Here is a 12,913-nt window from a genome sequence, read left to right on the forward strand (position 1 = left end):
GTAGTGAGCAGGGTGTGGGGTACAGGCCATGGTAGTGAGCAGGGTGCGGGGTACAGGACACAGTAGTGAGCAGGGTGTGGGGTACAGGTCATGGTAGTGAGCAGGGTGTGGGGTACAGGTCATGGTAGTGAGCAGGGTGCGGGGTACAGATCATGGTAGTGAGCAGGGTGTGGGGTACAGGCCATGGTAGTGAGCAGGGTGCGGGGTACAGGACACAGTGGTGAGCAGGGTGTGGGGGTACAGGACACAGTGGTGAGCAGGGTGTGGGGGTAGAGGACACAGTGGTGAGCAGGGTGTGGGGTACAGGACACAGTGGTGAGCAGGGTGTGGGGGTACAGACCATGGTAGTGAGCAGGGTGTGGGGTACAGGACACAGTAGTGAGCAGGGTGCGGGGTACAGGACACAGTGGTGAGCAGGGTGTGGGGTACAGGACACAGTGGTGAGCAGGGTGTGGGGTACAGATCATGGTAGTGAGCAGGGTGCGGGGTACAGGCCATGGTAGTGAGCAGGGTGCGGGGTACAGGCCATGGTAGTGAGCAGGGTGTGGGGTACAGGACACAGTAGTGAGCAGGGTGTGGGGGTACAGGACACAGTGGTGAGCAGGGTGTGGGGTATAGGACACAGTGGTAAGCAGGGTGTGGGGGTACAGGCCGAGGTAATGAGCAGGGTATGGGGTACAGGCCCAGGTAATCAGCAGCGTGTGGGGTACGGGACACAGTAGTGAGAGGGGGTAGGGTACAGGACACAGGGGTGAGCAGGGTTTGGGGTACAGGCCACAATAGTAACTGTATGTGGGGGTACAGGCCATGGTAGTGAGCAGGGTGTGGGGTACAGGCCACAGTGGTGAGCAGGGTGTGGGGTACAGGCCGACGTAGTCAGCAGCATGTGGGGTACATGATACAGTGGTGAGCAGGGTGTGAGGCACAGGTCACAGTAGTGGGCAGGGGAGGAGAGTCCAGGCTAGGTCTGATATGCAGAGGGGTCAGTGACAACCAGAATCCGGGGTAATTCCCAGTCGAGGCAAGGACATGGGGTGGTATGGAAGGCTGCTTATACTGGGAGGGAGAAGCCACGCTGAGAGCTGAGTAGGGAGGAGGTGCATGAGTGGTCAGTGAGGCAGGGGGTGATGGCTCTGACCTTGCGCAGCAGTAATCCGTGGGAGATGTTCTCAGCCAGCATGAAGGCCGACACCAGGTGGTGGATGGGCCCAGCCTCCCCGCAATGCGGCCTCAGCACAAACGTGTGGAAACCCCTTTGTCTGGAGACATGAAAACTCATCAGTGCCTGAGCCCCTAGCCCAGTGCACACCTGTCCTCCAGCCAGTGACTGCTTGGGTCTGGCATTAGGAGCAGGGTCAGTTATTGGTGGTAAGGGGTTAGGAGCAAAGGCCCAAGGGCAAATAAAGAGCCCACCCAGTCCAGGTATGAGGACAAAAGGTAGGTCTGTGCTCTAGAGGTCCCGGCCCAGGTCAAGTCCAGAACAAAGTCGGCTGAATAAGAAGGTGAGTCAGAGATGCAGCATCAGATGGGGCAGGCACCTGCGCAGGTGGTTCAGCACAGCCATGTTGGCGAAGGTGTAATACAGGTAGTAGGCGTACGGTGGGTTGTCCTCCTCCACCCACGCCTCAGGAAGCGGGCTCTCCAGGTTGAAGACATGGTTCTCAGGCTTGGACTCGTCATCCACGCTGTCAAAGCCGTCCACCTGGCAGAAGACCATGTGGTCAGGCCCGGGTGTGCTGCCCAGCTGCCTGGCTCCCAACCCTGTCCAGCCACTCACATGCTTCAAGAAGAGGTGCAGCTCTGGGTGGCTGGCAGGGTGCACGGTGACCTCAAAGAGCGGCATGAAGATGTTCTCCAGCATCTCCTGGAAGTTGGCCAGCTGGCCCTTGGTCCGGTACACGTCACTGCAAGTAAGACACATGCACATACACAGGTCAGCCAGGCCAGACAGACCCTGAGAGAACTGCTGGCCCCTTCTCCAGAAGGCTGCCCTGGAGGGGAGAGGGAGGGCCTTGGCCTGCTGAACTCTGCATCCTATGTCCCCTCAGCCTGGCAATACTCACAAGAGGCGGGGCACCTGCACAAGCCAGCGCACATTGGGTGAGTGCACACGATGCATCACGGCCCAGCGCGCCAGCTTGTCCCACTCATCCCGCGAGCGCCCGTAAATGGACAGCCGCAGCTCGGCGTTCTGGTACTTGCTCTCCTCCAGGTCGGACATCACCTCCTGGGAGACACAAAGGCACAACTGTCACACCTGTCCTCCACCCCGTCTCAGCTCCCACGTGTTCCCAGGAGGACCTTTCGTTTAACATTCACTAGTGAAATTTTAGAAGCTATGTGAAAGTAGGGAAAAAATGGAGAAGAAATCCTGTACCATTAAACAACTTTCATGTTTAAACAACAAAGTTTCAACCTTTTGCCACTAATGCTTCTCAGTTCTCTCCTTCAGCTAAGACAGGTGGGTACTAGAGATCCGTGAAGAAAGGGACAGGAAACAAAGTAGAGCTCGCAAAGTCTCCATCGTGACAGAGTGAAAGAGTTAATAAATACAGAAACTATAAGCATGTTAGAATTGGTAAATGTCATGAATTTTTTAAAAACCCAACCAACCAAAGTAAGACAACATTAGAAAGGGCAGAGTGATGTAGAGATTGACATCTTAGATAATAAGATGGTCAGAATTGTAAAAAAGAAAAAAAACTTTCTAGATTAAAAAAAAAAAACTGAACACATGCTGGCTATGAGATGGTACATGGGAACTGTTTGTCTGATCTGTCATGAACAGTTTCACAAGGGTCTGATGTGGTGAAATGATGAGGCTTTGATTCCGTGGGAAGGTGCTGTGGGAAGGGATTGGGAGATGCATACCTAGAAGCAAAATCTTTGATGCTGTGAAAAGTGTGAAATTGCTGGCTATAGATTTGTATACACACAAGTAAGCTGGTGCTTACCTTGTTGGGTTAATTCAACACTGGAAATGATAATGGCAGTGTGGTCTTTTAAAACTGCATCTGACCCCAGGCCCCTAACCCCATGCAAACCCTCAGGCCCTCCGGCTCTCCGCTCGGCCAGGCTGCCCACTGGCAGCACTGTTCCTCCTCACCTTGATGATGTGAGCAAAGTACTTCCCAGAAACTCTGTTGTCAGTCTTGATGAAGATCTCCCGGAGGACAGACTCCCCAATGGGGTTGTACTTGGCATTGAACTTGTCAAAGCGATGGAAGGTGTTCCTGTCCTAGGGGAGACATCAGAACTCACACACCCTGCTCCATCACTGGCACAGCCCTGCAGCCCTCTGTGTGTGGGGACAGACCGCGTGCACGTCCAGCGTGTCCACACTGAGGTCATAGGCAGTGAGGTTCATGCTCTCGAAGACCTCCCGAAGGGTCTGCTCCCGGCCCTGCTCCACGTGCACGATCTCCTCCAGGTGCCGCTTCATTGCCCGCTTGATGAAGCGCAGCAGGTGCTTCTGGTTCATGCAGGACGAGGCGTGGATGTGTGTGTCCACCTGGGTGGCACAGAGGGCTCTGAGTCCACGCGAGACTGGGAAGGCCAGGCCTCCGTGCAACAGGATGCGAGAGGACCCTCCACTCAGGACAAAGACCCCAAGGCCAGGCCCAGGCAGCGCCAAGGTGCCACGGGGAGAGGGCCCACCTTGCGGATGTTGTAGAAATCCCGGTGGGGCACCTTCTTCTGGGCGGCCAGCTCCTTCATCTCGTTGAGGAGCACATGCATCTGGAACTTGGAGCTTAGATACTGCAACCGCCGATAGCAGAATGACTTTCTGGATGGGGGAGGACCAGGTAAAGGGTCAGAGCCCACACTGAGGCCTGTGTAGCAGAGCAGACAGGGCTGGCTGGGTGCACTAGGGCACAATGACTAAGAGATAAGTGACTATGACAAGTGTCTAGAGAGAGGCTGGGAAATCTGAGCTGGGAGGAGAGTTGAGGGCCTATGATGGGTGGGCACTCACATGGGGCCATTGATAATCAGGGCCATCAACACATTGACATCAGCCACAAACTCCTGCAGGTCTGGGTATGGCAGCTCCACCTCCGGGCAACTGGCATGTGGGAAAATCCGGGTGAGGAAAGCAAGCCAGGCCCCAGCCCTCCCCAAGCCAGCAGCCTCCCATTTGGCCTCCCCAGCACATAGCACAGCCCTCTTACTGCTCGCCGAGATCCCTGTGGTGGTAGACATGCATCACTCCCTGCACCATGCGCAGCCCGTAGCCCATGTCCCCAGGCATGGTGCTCGGTTCACAGTGCTCATATGGGTGCTGTTCCAATACAGGGGGGTGCACAGGGGCATCTGTGAGGGTGAGGAGGGAATGTCAGGGCCAGGGCCTCTCCGCCCCAGACGCATCCACCTTTCCAAAGCAGGGTGAAGCCCTTACCCACCAGAAGTGCTGAAGAGAATGAGTTATGCCAAAGGCCCAGCAGGGCACCTCTTGTCCCTACCACCACCTCCCCACCACCTAGAGCCACAGAGAGGCTGGGAGGAGCCCAGGTGGCAAAGTAGCAGGAAAGAGAAAAGTTCCTGGGCCCCAACAGCAGGGGCCCTGGAAGACCAGGGCACTTAAGAGAGGGAAATGATAGGGGGTCCCACCAGCAGACACAGGGGTCTCGGGGAACTGCTCATAGATCCTGGTCTCAAGAGGCTTCTCAGCCAGCTGCTGCAGGTACCGGCGGGTGGTGGGGCAGAAGCTCTGCAAGGACAGGGCCATGTACTTCTCCCGGATGAAGAGGGCCCGCACCACGCTCTTGGCTGCGTCCAGCAGGTCTGTGAATGGCACCTGGAGACGAGGACCGCGAAGGCTCACACTGTGGTCTCTGCCTGCAGACCCCACACTCTCCCATCTCCCACAGGTCCTGACCCCAAACACACTCAGATGACTCAGGCCCCAGCACTTCAGGTCCCTCTGCCCTTCTTAGCTTTTGGTAAGAGAAATAATCTCTCCTGCCGACTCCTCTGCCCCTGGCTCCTTGAGGCACCTGGGAACAGGGATCCAAGCACTAGTCCTATACTCACCCCACACTTCTCCTCCCCGGAGATGGTGACCCGCTGGAATTCTCGCTCCAACAGCCCATCTCGTTCCCGCAGGCCCCGGTCACCCTGGCCCTCGGCCTGCTCCTTGTAGAGCCTGCACAGGAAAGTGGGCATGGTGGGCTTGGATCCTACAGCAAGCAGAGCCCAGCACAGCCTCCCTCAGCCCTCTGTCCCCCTCACTGTAAGTCCGAGTCACTGTCTGTCTTCAGAAAGTCTTGCTTGGCCCGAAGCAGGATGTCTGGCTCCAGCCTGGAGGTGAGAGGAAGGAGAGGTCAGGCAGATCCCACCCCCAGAATGGGTGCTGTGCCTGGCCAGCACAGGGATCATCACGGGGATAGAACCCTGTGCCATGGGTGCTGTTCTGGATCTGATCTGGTAAGAAGAAAACTGACCCAAGTTAAACAGCGTGTTCCAGGTCACATGGCTGGAGACAGACAGAACCAGAACACATACGGCTTCATTTGAAAGCCACTTCCAACCACTGCTCTATGTGGCCTGCCCTCAGGAGAAAGGGGGACAGAGAAGGGGCTCTGAAAGCCATCGAGTAAAGAGAAAGGTTTTGGCAGACCTGTGGGCCCCCAGCAAGCTCTAGAGGTCAGGCGGGCAGCTCACTTGACATCCTGGCTGATCTGGCGCTCCAGCCGCTGCCGTCGCTCCTCCAGCTGCTCGATGGGGCTCTCCTCGGGGAACTCGTAGGGCGCACTGCGGAGCTCACTCTCAGCCAGTGACCGGCTGAACAGCTCCTGGTGGAGGAAAAAGGAGGCCAACAGGGAGAGGTCAGTCCCTCAGTCAGGCAGAGGTGGGGACCAGGGTATGGCCAAGGTGAGATGAGGGCGAGCTGAGGCAGGGAACAAGGAAGGCCAAGGCAGAGCATGGGGCACTGCTGAGGGGCACTGCCAGGCAATACCTCTGCGATTTCTTTGCATTTGCCATCCATAGATGTACGGAGGTCGAGCGGAAAGTGCTTGAGGCAGGGGGCAGGTCCTGGCAGGGATCGGGCAGACTGCAGCTGAGGGGCCCCCAGCCCAGTTCGGGCGTCTGTAAGGACAGTGAGGCCAAGCCAGTGGGTTGAAGGCCAGAGTCTGAGCACTCTGGAAGTACTGGGCTCCTGATCACCCCAGAGAAGCTTCAGAGAAAGGGCAGTCTTCAGAGTGAGCAAGAGCCTGCAAGTGACTCCCACAGGCCTTCACCCTCACAGCACAGCAAAGGAACCTCAACACCCCAGGCTCAGGGGGGTAGGAGGAATCCTGAGTGTGGTTCTGTGACTCCTGAATGAGAACCTGAATCCAGGACTAGGTCTGGCTTCCCGGGACCTTAAGAACATTCAAGTAAGTACCTCCCTCAGGGTGGAGACACACAGGAGTCACAGCAGGATAGGGTGGCCACACCAGAATCCCCACCCCACGCTCCAGGCAGGGAGGCCAGGATCAGATCTGCCTCAGACCCTCCCCTATCTGATATCTCAGGCAGACACCCTAGGGAGCTAAAATCAGATGGTTCGAATCCCCCAGCTGCTCTGTGGAAGAAAGATGAATAGTTTCCAGTTCAAAGGCAATAAGGGAGTGAGTGACTTACTATAGGGGCAATCGTAGCTGTCACTCAGCTCTGACCTGGGGACTAGCCCTCAGAGAGGAGGAGAGAAGTGAGGACCTGTTTGGCAACAAGAGCTCTGGTTCTTCCCAAGAGGCCTGCCCTCTCCCCCAGGACCCTAGGGCTGCCAAGATGGGGCTTGGCCCCAGCCTGCCCTCCCACTGTTGGCTGCCCCTCCAAAGAGAGCTACCACAAACAGGCTGTGCTACTTAGAGGCCCCAAGATCCAGGCGGGAGGCCCCAGGGAGTGCTCTGGGAAAGTCTCCACTGAGGGCAGAAACCTAAGCTACCACCAGGAGGCTGGCACCAAAGGCCTCGAAGATGCTAGTCTGCAGGGGCTACCTGAGCTTCCAGCCCACCCTGAGAGATGTTCCTTGGCTTTTCTTAGTTCTTCACACCCAACTTAGCTCTCCTAGCCAGCTCTGAGGTGCTCCCCTCCAGCACCCTCCCTTCCTCTTTCCACCTTGGCTTAGGGAAGGATTGGGGGCTCTGCCCACGCAGTCTTCCTTAAAGTCTCTGTGCCCACTTTTCCAGAAGCCAGTCCCTGGGATGGACAAAGGGAAGGGGAACGTGCCTGTCCCAGATCCGGTGCCCATCTCCCGACCCCCGGCTCGCATCCCTGCGTGGGCCCTACCTGCACAGTTCAGGCAGCTCCGACCAGCAGCCCAGTGCCCCTAGCCCGCCTGCTTGCTGTGTGAGGCTGCAGCCAGTCCCCCAGGACAGCTCAGGGGCCGGCACGGGCTGTACCAAGTGCAGCTGCAGGCAGGGGAGACCCTGAGATGACGGAGAAGAGCAGGGGGCTGGGGGAGTTCAGGGAAATCCAGAAATCAAAAAGCGACATCAGAGTTGGGAGCCACGAAAAACCCCATCACTGAACAGGGCCTTAACCTCTACGGTGCCTGTGCCCAGCTAAATGTGGGGCCCCCAAGGGGGAGGAGCAAGGCAGGCTGATAGGGGCAGGGCAGACGTACAGGAGGGGCCAGGCCTTAAAATCTACTGTTCTAGCAGAGTGGGCGGGGCCTGACCGGCTGAAGGGTCAAAACCCCCTCAGTTGCCAGACAGTCTAGAAAGGTAGGAGGAGGGGAAAGGAGAGACAGGCTTTTGGGGCCACACACACAGCAGTCCCAGGACCTTGTTTCCTAAGCTAGCCCTCAGGGCCCTACTTGGGGGCTCCAGTGGGGGAGATGTGGTGCTTCACTGCAGAGGGGTACAGCCTAGCAGCCTGAACAGGGGCCAGGCTCGGAGGGGTGGGTCATGGAGGCTTTCCCACGGCCTACTTCCTAGGGGGGCTAGTACAATTCCTCTCTCTAGCCCTACTTCCAGGGACAAGGCAAAAAGAAGAATTCTAGGAGAATTGGAAGACTTGAGTCGGATTCTATTCCCACATACAGGCGAGTCTCTACTGAGGCTTAGGCCCTCCTCTGTAACATGGGATGATAAGCAGTTCCCACCCTGGCTGGCCACAGCTGTATCACGTTCAGAGAAAATAAGGGCTCTGCAAGTGTTCTTTAAACACTGGCGAGATCACCAAGGTGCGGGGGCTTCAAGATCAGACTGCTGGAACCCTTAAAAGAGTCTCCACATGTAGCCCCCCCACTGTATAAGGGAATGGGGTGAGAGGGTCCCAGAGCTCAGTACCAGCCAAGGCAGCTGAGCAATGAAAAAGAGAAGCTGGCAGGGAACAGGCTAGGGAGTGTCAGAAGAGGAAGGCAGGCCGGCCCTGCCCTATGCCCCAGGTGTCAGGGAAAGCTGAAGGCCCTGGGCTTCCCTCTTGTTAGATATCCGTGACTCACAGCAACCCTCTGAACCACCTATCAGAATCTTGCTGAAGTAATCCTGATTCTACATACTCTGTCCCTGCTAAAAAAACATGCTGCACTGGAGAATTGTGCTGTCAAAGACCTCTCCAAAGAACTCAAGAGCAAAGATGTCAGTTTAATGATTAAGGTGCGCTTGATCCAAGCCACTGTACTTTCTGTTGCTTCCTAAGCATCTGAAAGTTGAACAATGAATAAGGATGGCAGAAGAAGAATCTATGTCTTTGAAATGTGTTGGCGAAGAGTACTGAATGTCCTATGAACTGCCAAAAGAAGAAACAAACTCATCTTAGAAGTAGTTCAGCTAGGATGTTCCTCAAAGGCATGGACGGTGAAACTTCGTCTCACACGCTTTGGGCACATTGTCAGGAGGGGATCAAGCCTTGGGAAAAGACACCAGGCTGAAAAAGTTAGGGGTTTAGAGAAAGAGAAGAACACCCTCAACAAGACAGACTGGGGTAAGGACTATAACAGGTTCGAGCATGTCAGAGAATTATGAGGAGGGCACAGGATAGAGCAAGGTTCCATTAGTTGTTTAGAGTTTCTCTGAGTCATAATTGCCTCCAGGACATATAACAACCCCCTCTCCAAATAGGACCCCAAGTTACTCCTAACTCCTCACAGGGAAGGTAGACCACACCCCTCAAGGATAGAAGGATAGTCTGTGTTGAGTCAGAAGATGGAGCTGAAGGTCCTAATCTCAAACCTCCCCATCATGAGATGCACTGCTAATTCCTAATCTGCTAAAGGCAGACTTTTCATGTCCATCTACTGATGGACTCTGCGGGAGAAAGATGGCAGTCTCCTCCCATGCAATTTACAGATGCCAAGGGCCAGCTAAGACCCAGCTCCAACTCAACAGCAGTGAGTTTGAGTTTTTACCAATGGAGTGGTCTGAGTTGTACTATCATGGTGGGTAACAAAGACCAGTTTCAGCAGTCAGAGCCATCTCATCAACATTACACAGTACAAAGGACTAGGGTTTCAGCTGGGATAATCTCCACACTCACTCTGGGGTCAGTGGCTAGTAGATTCCGCTACTGGCTGGTCCCTCTTCCCAGGACTTTTGCTTGAGGTTCTGGACACACTACCACACTCATATGCACCTACACTTTGTTATGTTTTGCACCATCAGTCACCTGCAACCCACTGCGACCCTATGTACAGCAGCTATGAAGCCTGCCCTGTCCTGAGCCGGTCTCACGGACTCCGACACACCAACCCCTAGCACCCAAGTCACTGTAACAATCCATCTCATCAGGGGTCTTCCTCTCCTGCAGTGTCCCACCACCTTCCAAGCATGATGTCCTTCTCCAAAGACCCGTCTCTCTTGGCCACGTGCCCAAAGTGTGTAAGAGAGCTTCAAGATAGAAGCCTCCAAGGAGAAACTTGGTTTTACCCTCTCCAAGCCAGACCTGTTTGTTCCCCTGGTGGTCCATAGTATGTTCAAGACTTCTCCAGCACCACAATTCAAAGGCATTAATTCTTTTTCTGTCATCCTTAGTCATTATCCAACTCTCTGAAGCATAACAAGTAACCGCGAAGACCATGGCCTGGATTAGGCACAACTTAGTCTCTAGACTGATATCTTTGCTTTTCAGCCCTCTGGAGAGGTCCCTGACAGCAGATTTACCTAATGTGATTAGTCTTTTATTTCCTGACTGCTGATGCCAAGAGTGTTGATTGTGAAGCTGAGCAAACTGTAATTGTTAACAAACCTCAATCTCTTCTCCATCTATCATGATGCTGCCAATTGGCCCAGTGGTGAGAATCTTTGTCTTCTTGATGCTAAGCTTTAATCCATATTGAAGACTACAGTCCTTGGCCTTGTGCAGCAAAGCACAGTGTCAGCAAGCAAGGCTGTGTCATCTGCATAACGTAGGTTGTTGATAGGTCCTCCTCCAATCCTGATGCCACACTCCTCCTCATAAAGCGCTGCTTCCCAAATGATCTGTTCTTCATATAGATTGAAAAGACAGAGGCAGGATACATCCCTAATGCACTCCTTTCCATGCAGTGTTTCCCTGCTCTGTTCTGAGGAGTGCCTCCTGGTCTAAGTATAGGATTCCCATTTTCCTCAAGGTTAGCCACAATTTGTTGTGATCCACCCAGTTAAATGCTTTTGCATAGTCAAGGAAATACTGATAGACATTCCTCTGGTACTCTTTGCTTTCTGACAAGATCCATCTGACATTGGCAGTAATGTCTCTAGTGCCATGACATCTTCTAAACCTAGCTATATTTCTGGTAGTTCTCTGTCAATGTACTGTTCCAGTCATTTCTGGATAATCTTCAGCAGGATTTTCTAGTGTGTGATATTAGTGATAATATTCTATAATTTGCACACTGTCGGGTCACCTTTTTTTGTAATAGGAATAAATCATTAGTCCACAAAGTTACTCTCATCAACTCCACGCTGTCTCCTCCACTGACCAGGAGGCCCTCCCTCACTACCAAGAATGCCTCACAGGCAGGGAGATCCCCAAGACTGTGCTCAACAGTATCAGAAGCTCTGGTCTTTAACAAACCAGGGTCTCTAATTCAGCAACTGGGTCAGCCCTAGCCCCAGAAGACGCACCCTCTGAGTGGCACAGAGAACCCTGATCTTCAGGACAGTACAGGCTTTGAGCTAGGCATCTTCAACAGCACACTAAACAGAGGTGAGGGGTGCTCAAGCTTTAGGCACAGAGAGCAGCAATGGGGGTAAGGAGAGGTTCCACTTGACTTGTTCACCAAAGAAGGAGTGGGCTGCAAGGGACTTGGGTGCACCAAGCAGGCATGCCTGTGCAGACAGAGCCAAACAGCTGAGGCCTCGGGTGATGAGCACAGCCACACAGTGGGGGCTATTCCAAATGGTGTAAAGCTGCCTCTTAGAGTGAGAGATGAATCAAAGGGTGCAGGAATGCAGTAGTCCCTGGCCATACCCCAAAGTGGATCTAATCATGGAACCCTAATTCCCTAAGGAAGCACAGACACACAGACCAGGATCATGGAAACTATACAGTCACACAAGCAATAGTCCCACAACCAAGAACCCCACTCCAGGTTGCCGGCCAGAAATGGTGTGCCCGAATGTCAGACCCCAGTCAGCAGGTTCCAGGTTTAGAGCCCTAAAAAAGAGTAGCTAGCTGCAGAAGGAAGCTGAGCCTGCCGGGGGAGGTACAGTGATGGTCAGGCGGGCCAGTCCTCCAACACCCTCATTCATTCACACACACACATACACACACACCACACCACCTGCAAATGGTTTCTACACTTCCACACACTGACACGTGTGCAAACATACCTTCTGCTGCACCCACACCCACGCCCACTCCTTGCTACAGAGGATAGCATCCCGCAACACAGAAACCTCAGTCACCTCCCTTACCCCAGCATCCTATCCACATGACCTTCCAAGCTGTGTCTGGGATCAAGGAGCATCTCTGCAGAGAGAGTGCAGGAGAAACGGGTGATCATTCTCTGAGCGGCCCCATGGTCGGGGCTAGAGATGCGGGTAGAGCGGTGCCTGCAGCCGGGAAGCGCAGACTCACCTGGTGCCGCTGCGGAGGCTTGCAGGCTGGCCCGCTTCTTAAAGGGATATTTGGCCTTGGGCTTGCCAGAACCAGATGGATAGGATGCCATGGCTGGGGCCCGCGGTGACAATGGGTGGGAGTCTGAGCTCGGGCGGGGGCCTCGCTCCGCCACATCCAATCCCCTCCTCCGCCCCGCCCCCAGCGGGAGTGACTGATGCAGGAAGCCGGGGCCCGGCGGGCGGAAGAGGCCCTGGCCTTGATTTCTCATGTTGTCTAGGCAACCTAGAGGCGCGGGGCCTCCATCCCGCCCCGATCCCTCCCACTCCTGCTCAATTCCCAGAGTGACGTGACAGATGGAGTTGGGACCTAAAGGGGTGGGACCCAAGGGGTCAGGGGGGAAATCAAAATGGAGAAGGGCCAGCCCAGCTTCCTACCAACCCCTGAGAAACCTTCACCCCGTGCCAGGGCGCCAGGGTAAAGAAGCCAAAGTTCAGGTTAGCTGGTCCAGCCAGCCCTGGAGGGGGAAAAAAATCATAAACCGGAATCCAGTCCCTGCCTCCAAATTCAGAACAAGTTCCTTTCGGGGCAGGTTCCCTGGGGCACTCCTATTAAAGGCTGACCCCCCTGGGGACCGGACTCCCTTTTCTCCTTCTCTTGCTGATCCTCAGATCCAATGGTAGCCTAGTTAGAGAGAAGAAGAAGCAGGTAGAAAGGAGAAACTCAACCTGGTAAGGAGGGGTCAGTCCTGGGAAAATTCCACTAGAAGTTGCCTTCTAGGAAAGCAAGAAAAGGCTTAGCTGGAGGTCTAAGAAAGGGACCCGTAGCGTCTTCTGGCTTTCCCCAAGGTCCTTCCTTCTTCAGAGCTCCTCCTCGAAACCCCCCTTAGATGGAGGCTTATCACCTTCACCCTACGTCCTACAGGTTGTGCTGGGGACCCCCC

The 12,913-nt window shown here is 54.6% G+C and overlaps 1 protein-coding gene across 3 annotated transcripts in view; it reads right to left on the reverse strand.

Annotated features, from left to right (window-relative positions):
• AMPD2 (adenosine monophosphate deaminase 2) overlaps nt 1-12,326 on the reverse strand; it is a 13,646-nt gene extending 1,320 nt beyond the window's left edge. The window contains exons 1-15 of one of the 3 annotated variants that reach the window (XM_006899327.1): nt 7,276-7,332; nt 5,960-6,090; nt 5,665-5,795; nt 5,233-5,301; nt 5,035-5,146; nt 4,612-4,798; nt 4,173-4,314; nt 3,977-4,066; nt 3,658-3,787; nt 3,317-3,511; nt 3,107-3,238; nt 2,064-2,227; nt 1,778-1,904; nt 1,539-1,702; nt 1,139-1,259 (exon numbers count right to left, since the gene is read on the reverse strand). In XM_006899327.1, coding sequence (XP_006899389.1) covers nt 1,139-1,259; nt 1,539-1,702; nt 1,778-1,904; nt 2,064-2,227; nt 3,107-3,238; nt 3,317-3,511; nt 3,658-3,787; nt 3,977-4,066; nt 4,173-4,314; nt 4,612-4,798; nt 5,035-5,146; nt 5,233-5,301; nt 5,665-5,795; nt 5,960-5,989 — 1,794 coding nt within the window. In that variant the 5' untranslated portion in view covers nt 5,990-6,090; nt 7,276-7,332. Of the gene's footprint in view, nt 1-1,138; nt 1,260-1,538; nt 1,703-1,777; nt 1,905-2,063; nt 2,228-3,106; nt 3,239-3,316; nt 3,512-3,657; nt 3,788-3,976; nt 4,067-4,172; nt 4,315-4,611; nt 4,799-5,034; nt 5,147-5,232; nt 5,302-5,664; nt 5,796-5,959; nt 6,091-7,275; nt 7,333-11,991 lie in introns of those variants that run through there. The other 2 variants (XM_006899325.1, XM_006899326.1) reach the window with 2 other exon arrangements.
• Between the last annotated feature and the right edge of the window lie 587 nt (nt 12,327-12,913).

Source organism: Elephantulus edwardii, unplaced genomic scaffold (genome assembly GCF_000299155.1).
Source record: "Elephantulus edwardii isolate Elephantulus edwardi_28Jun2011 unplaced genomic scaffold, EleEdw1.0 scaffold00252, whole genome shotgun sequence".
Lineage (NCBI taxonomy): Eukaryota > Metazoa > Chordata > Mammalia > Macroscelidea > Macroscelididae > Elephantulus > Elephantulus edwardii.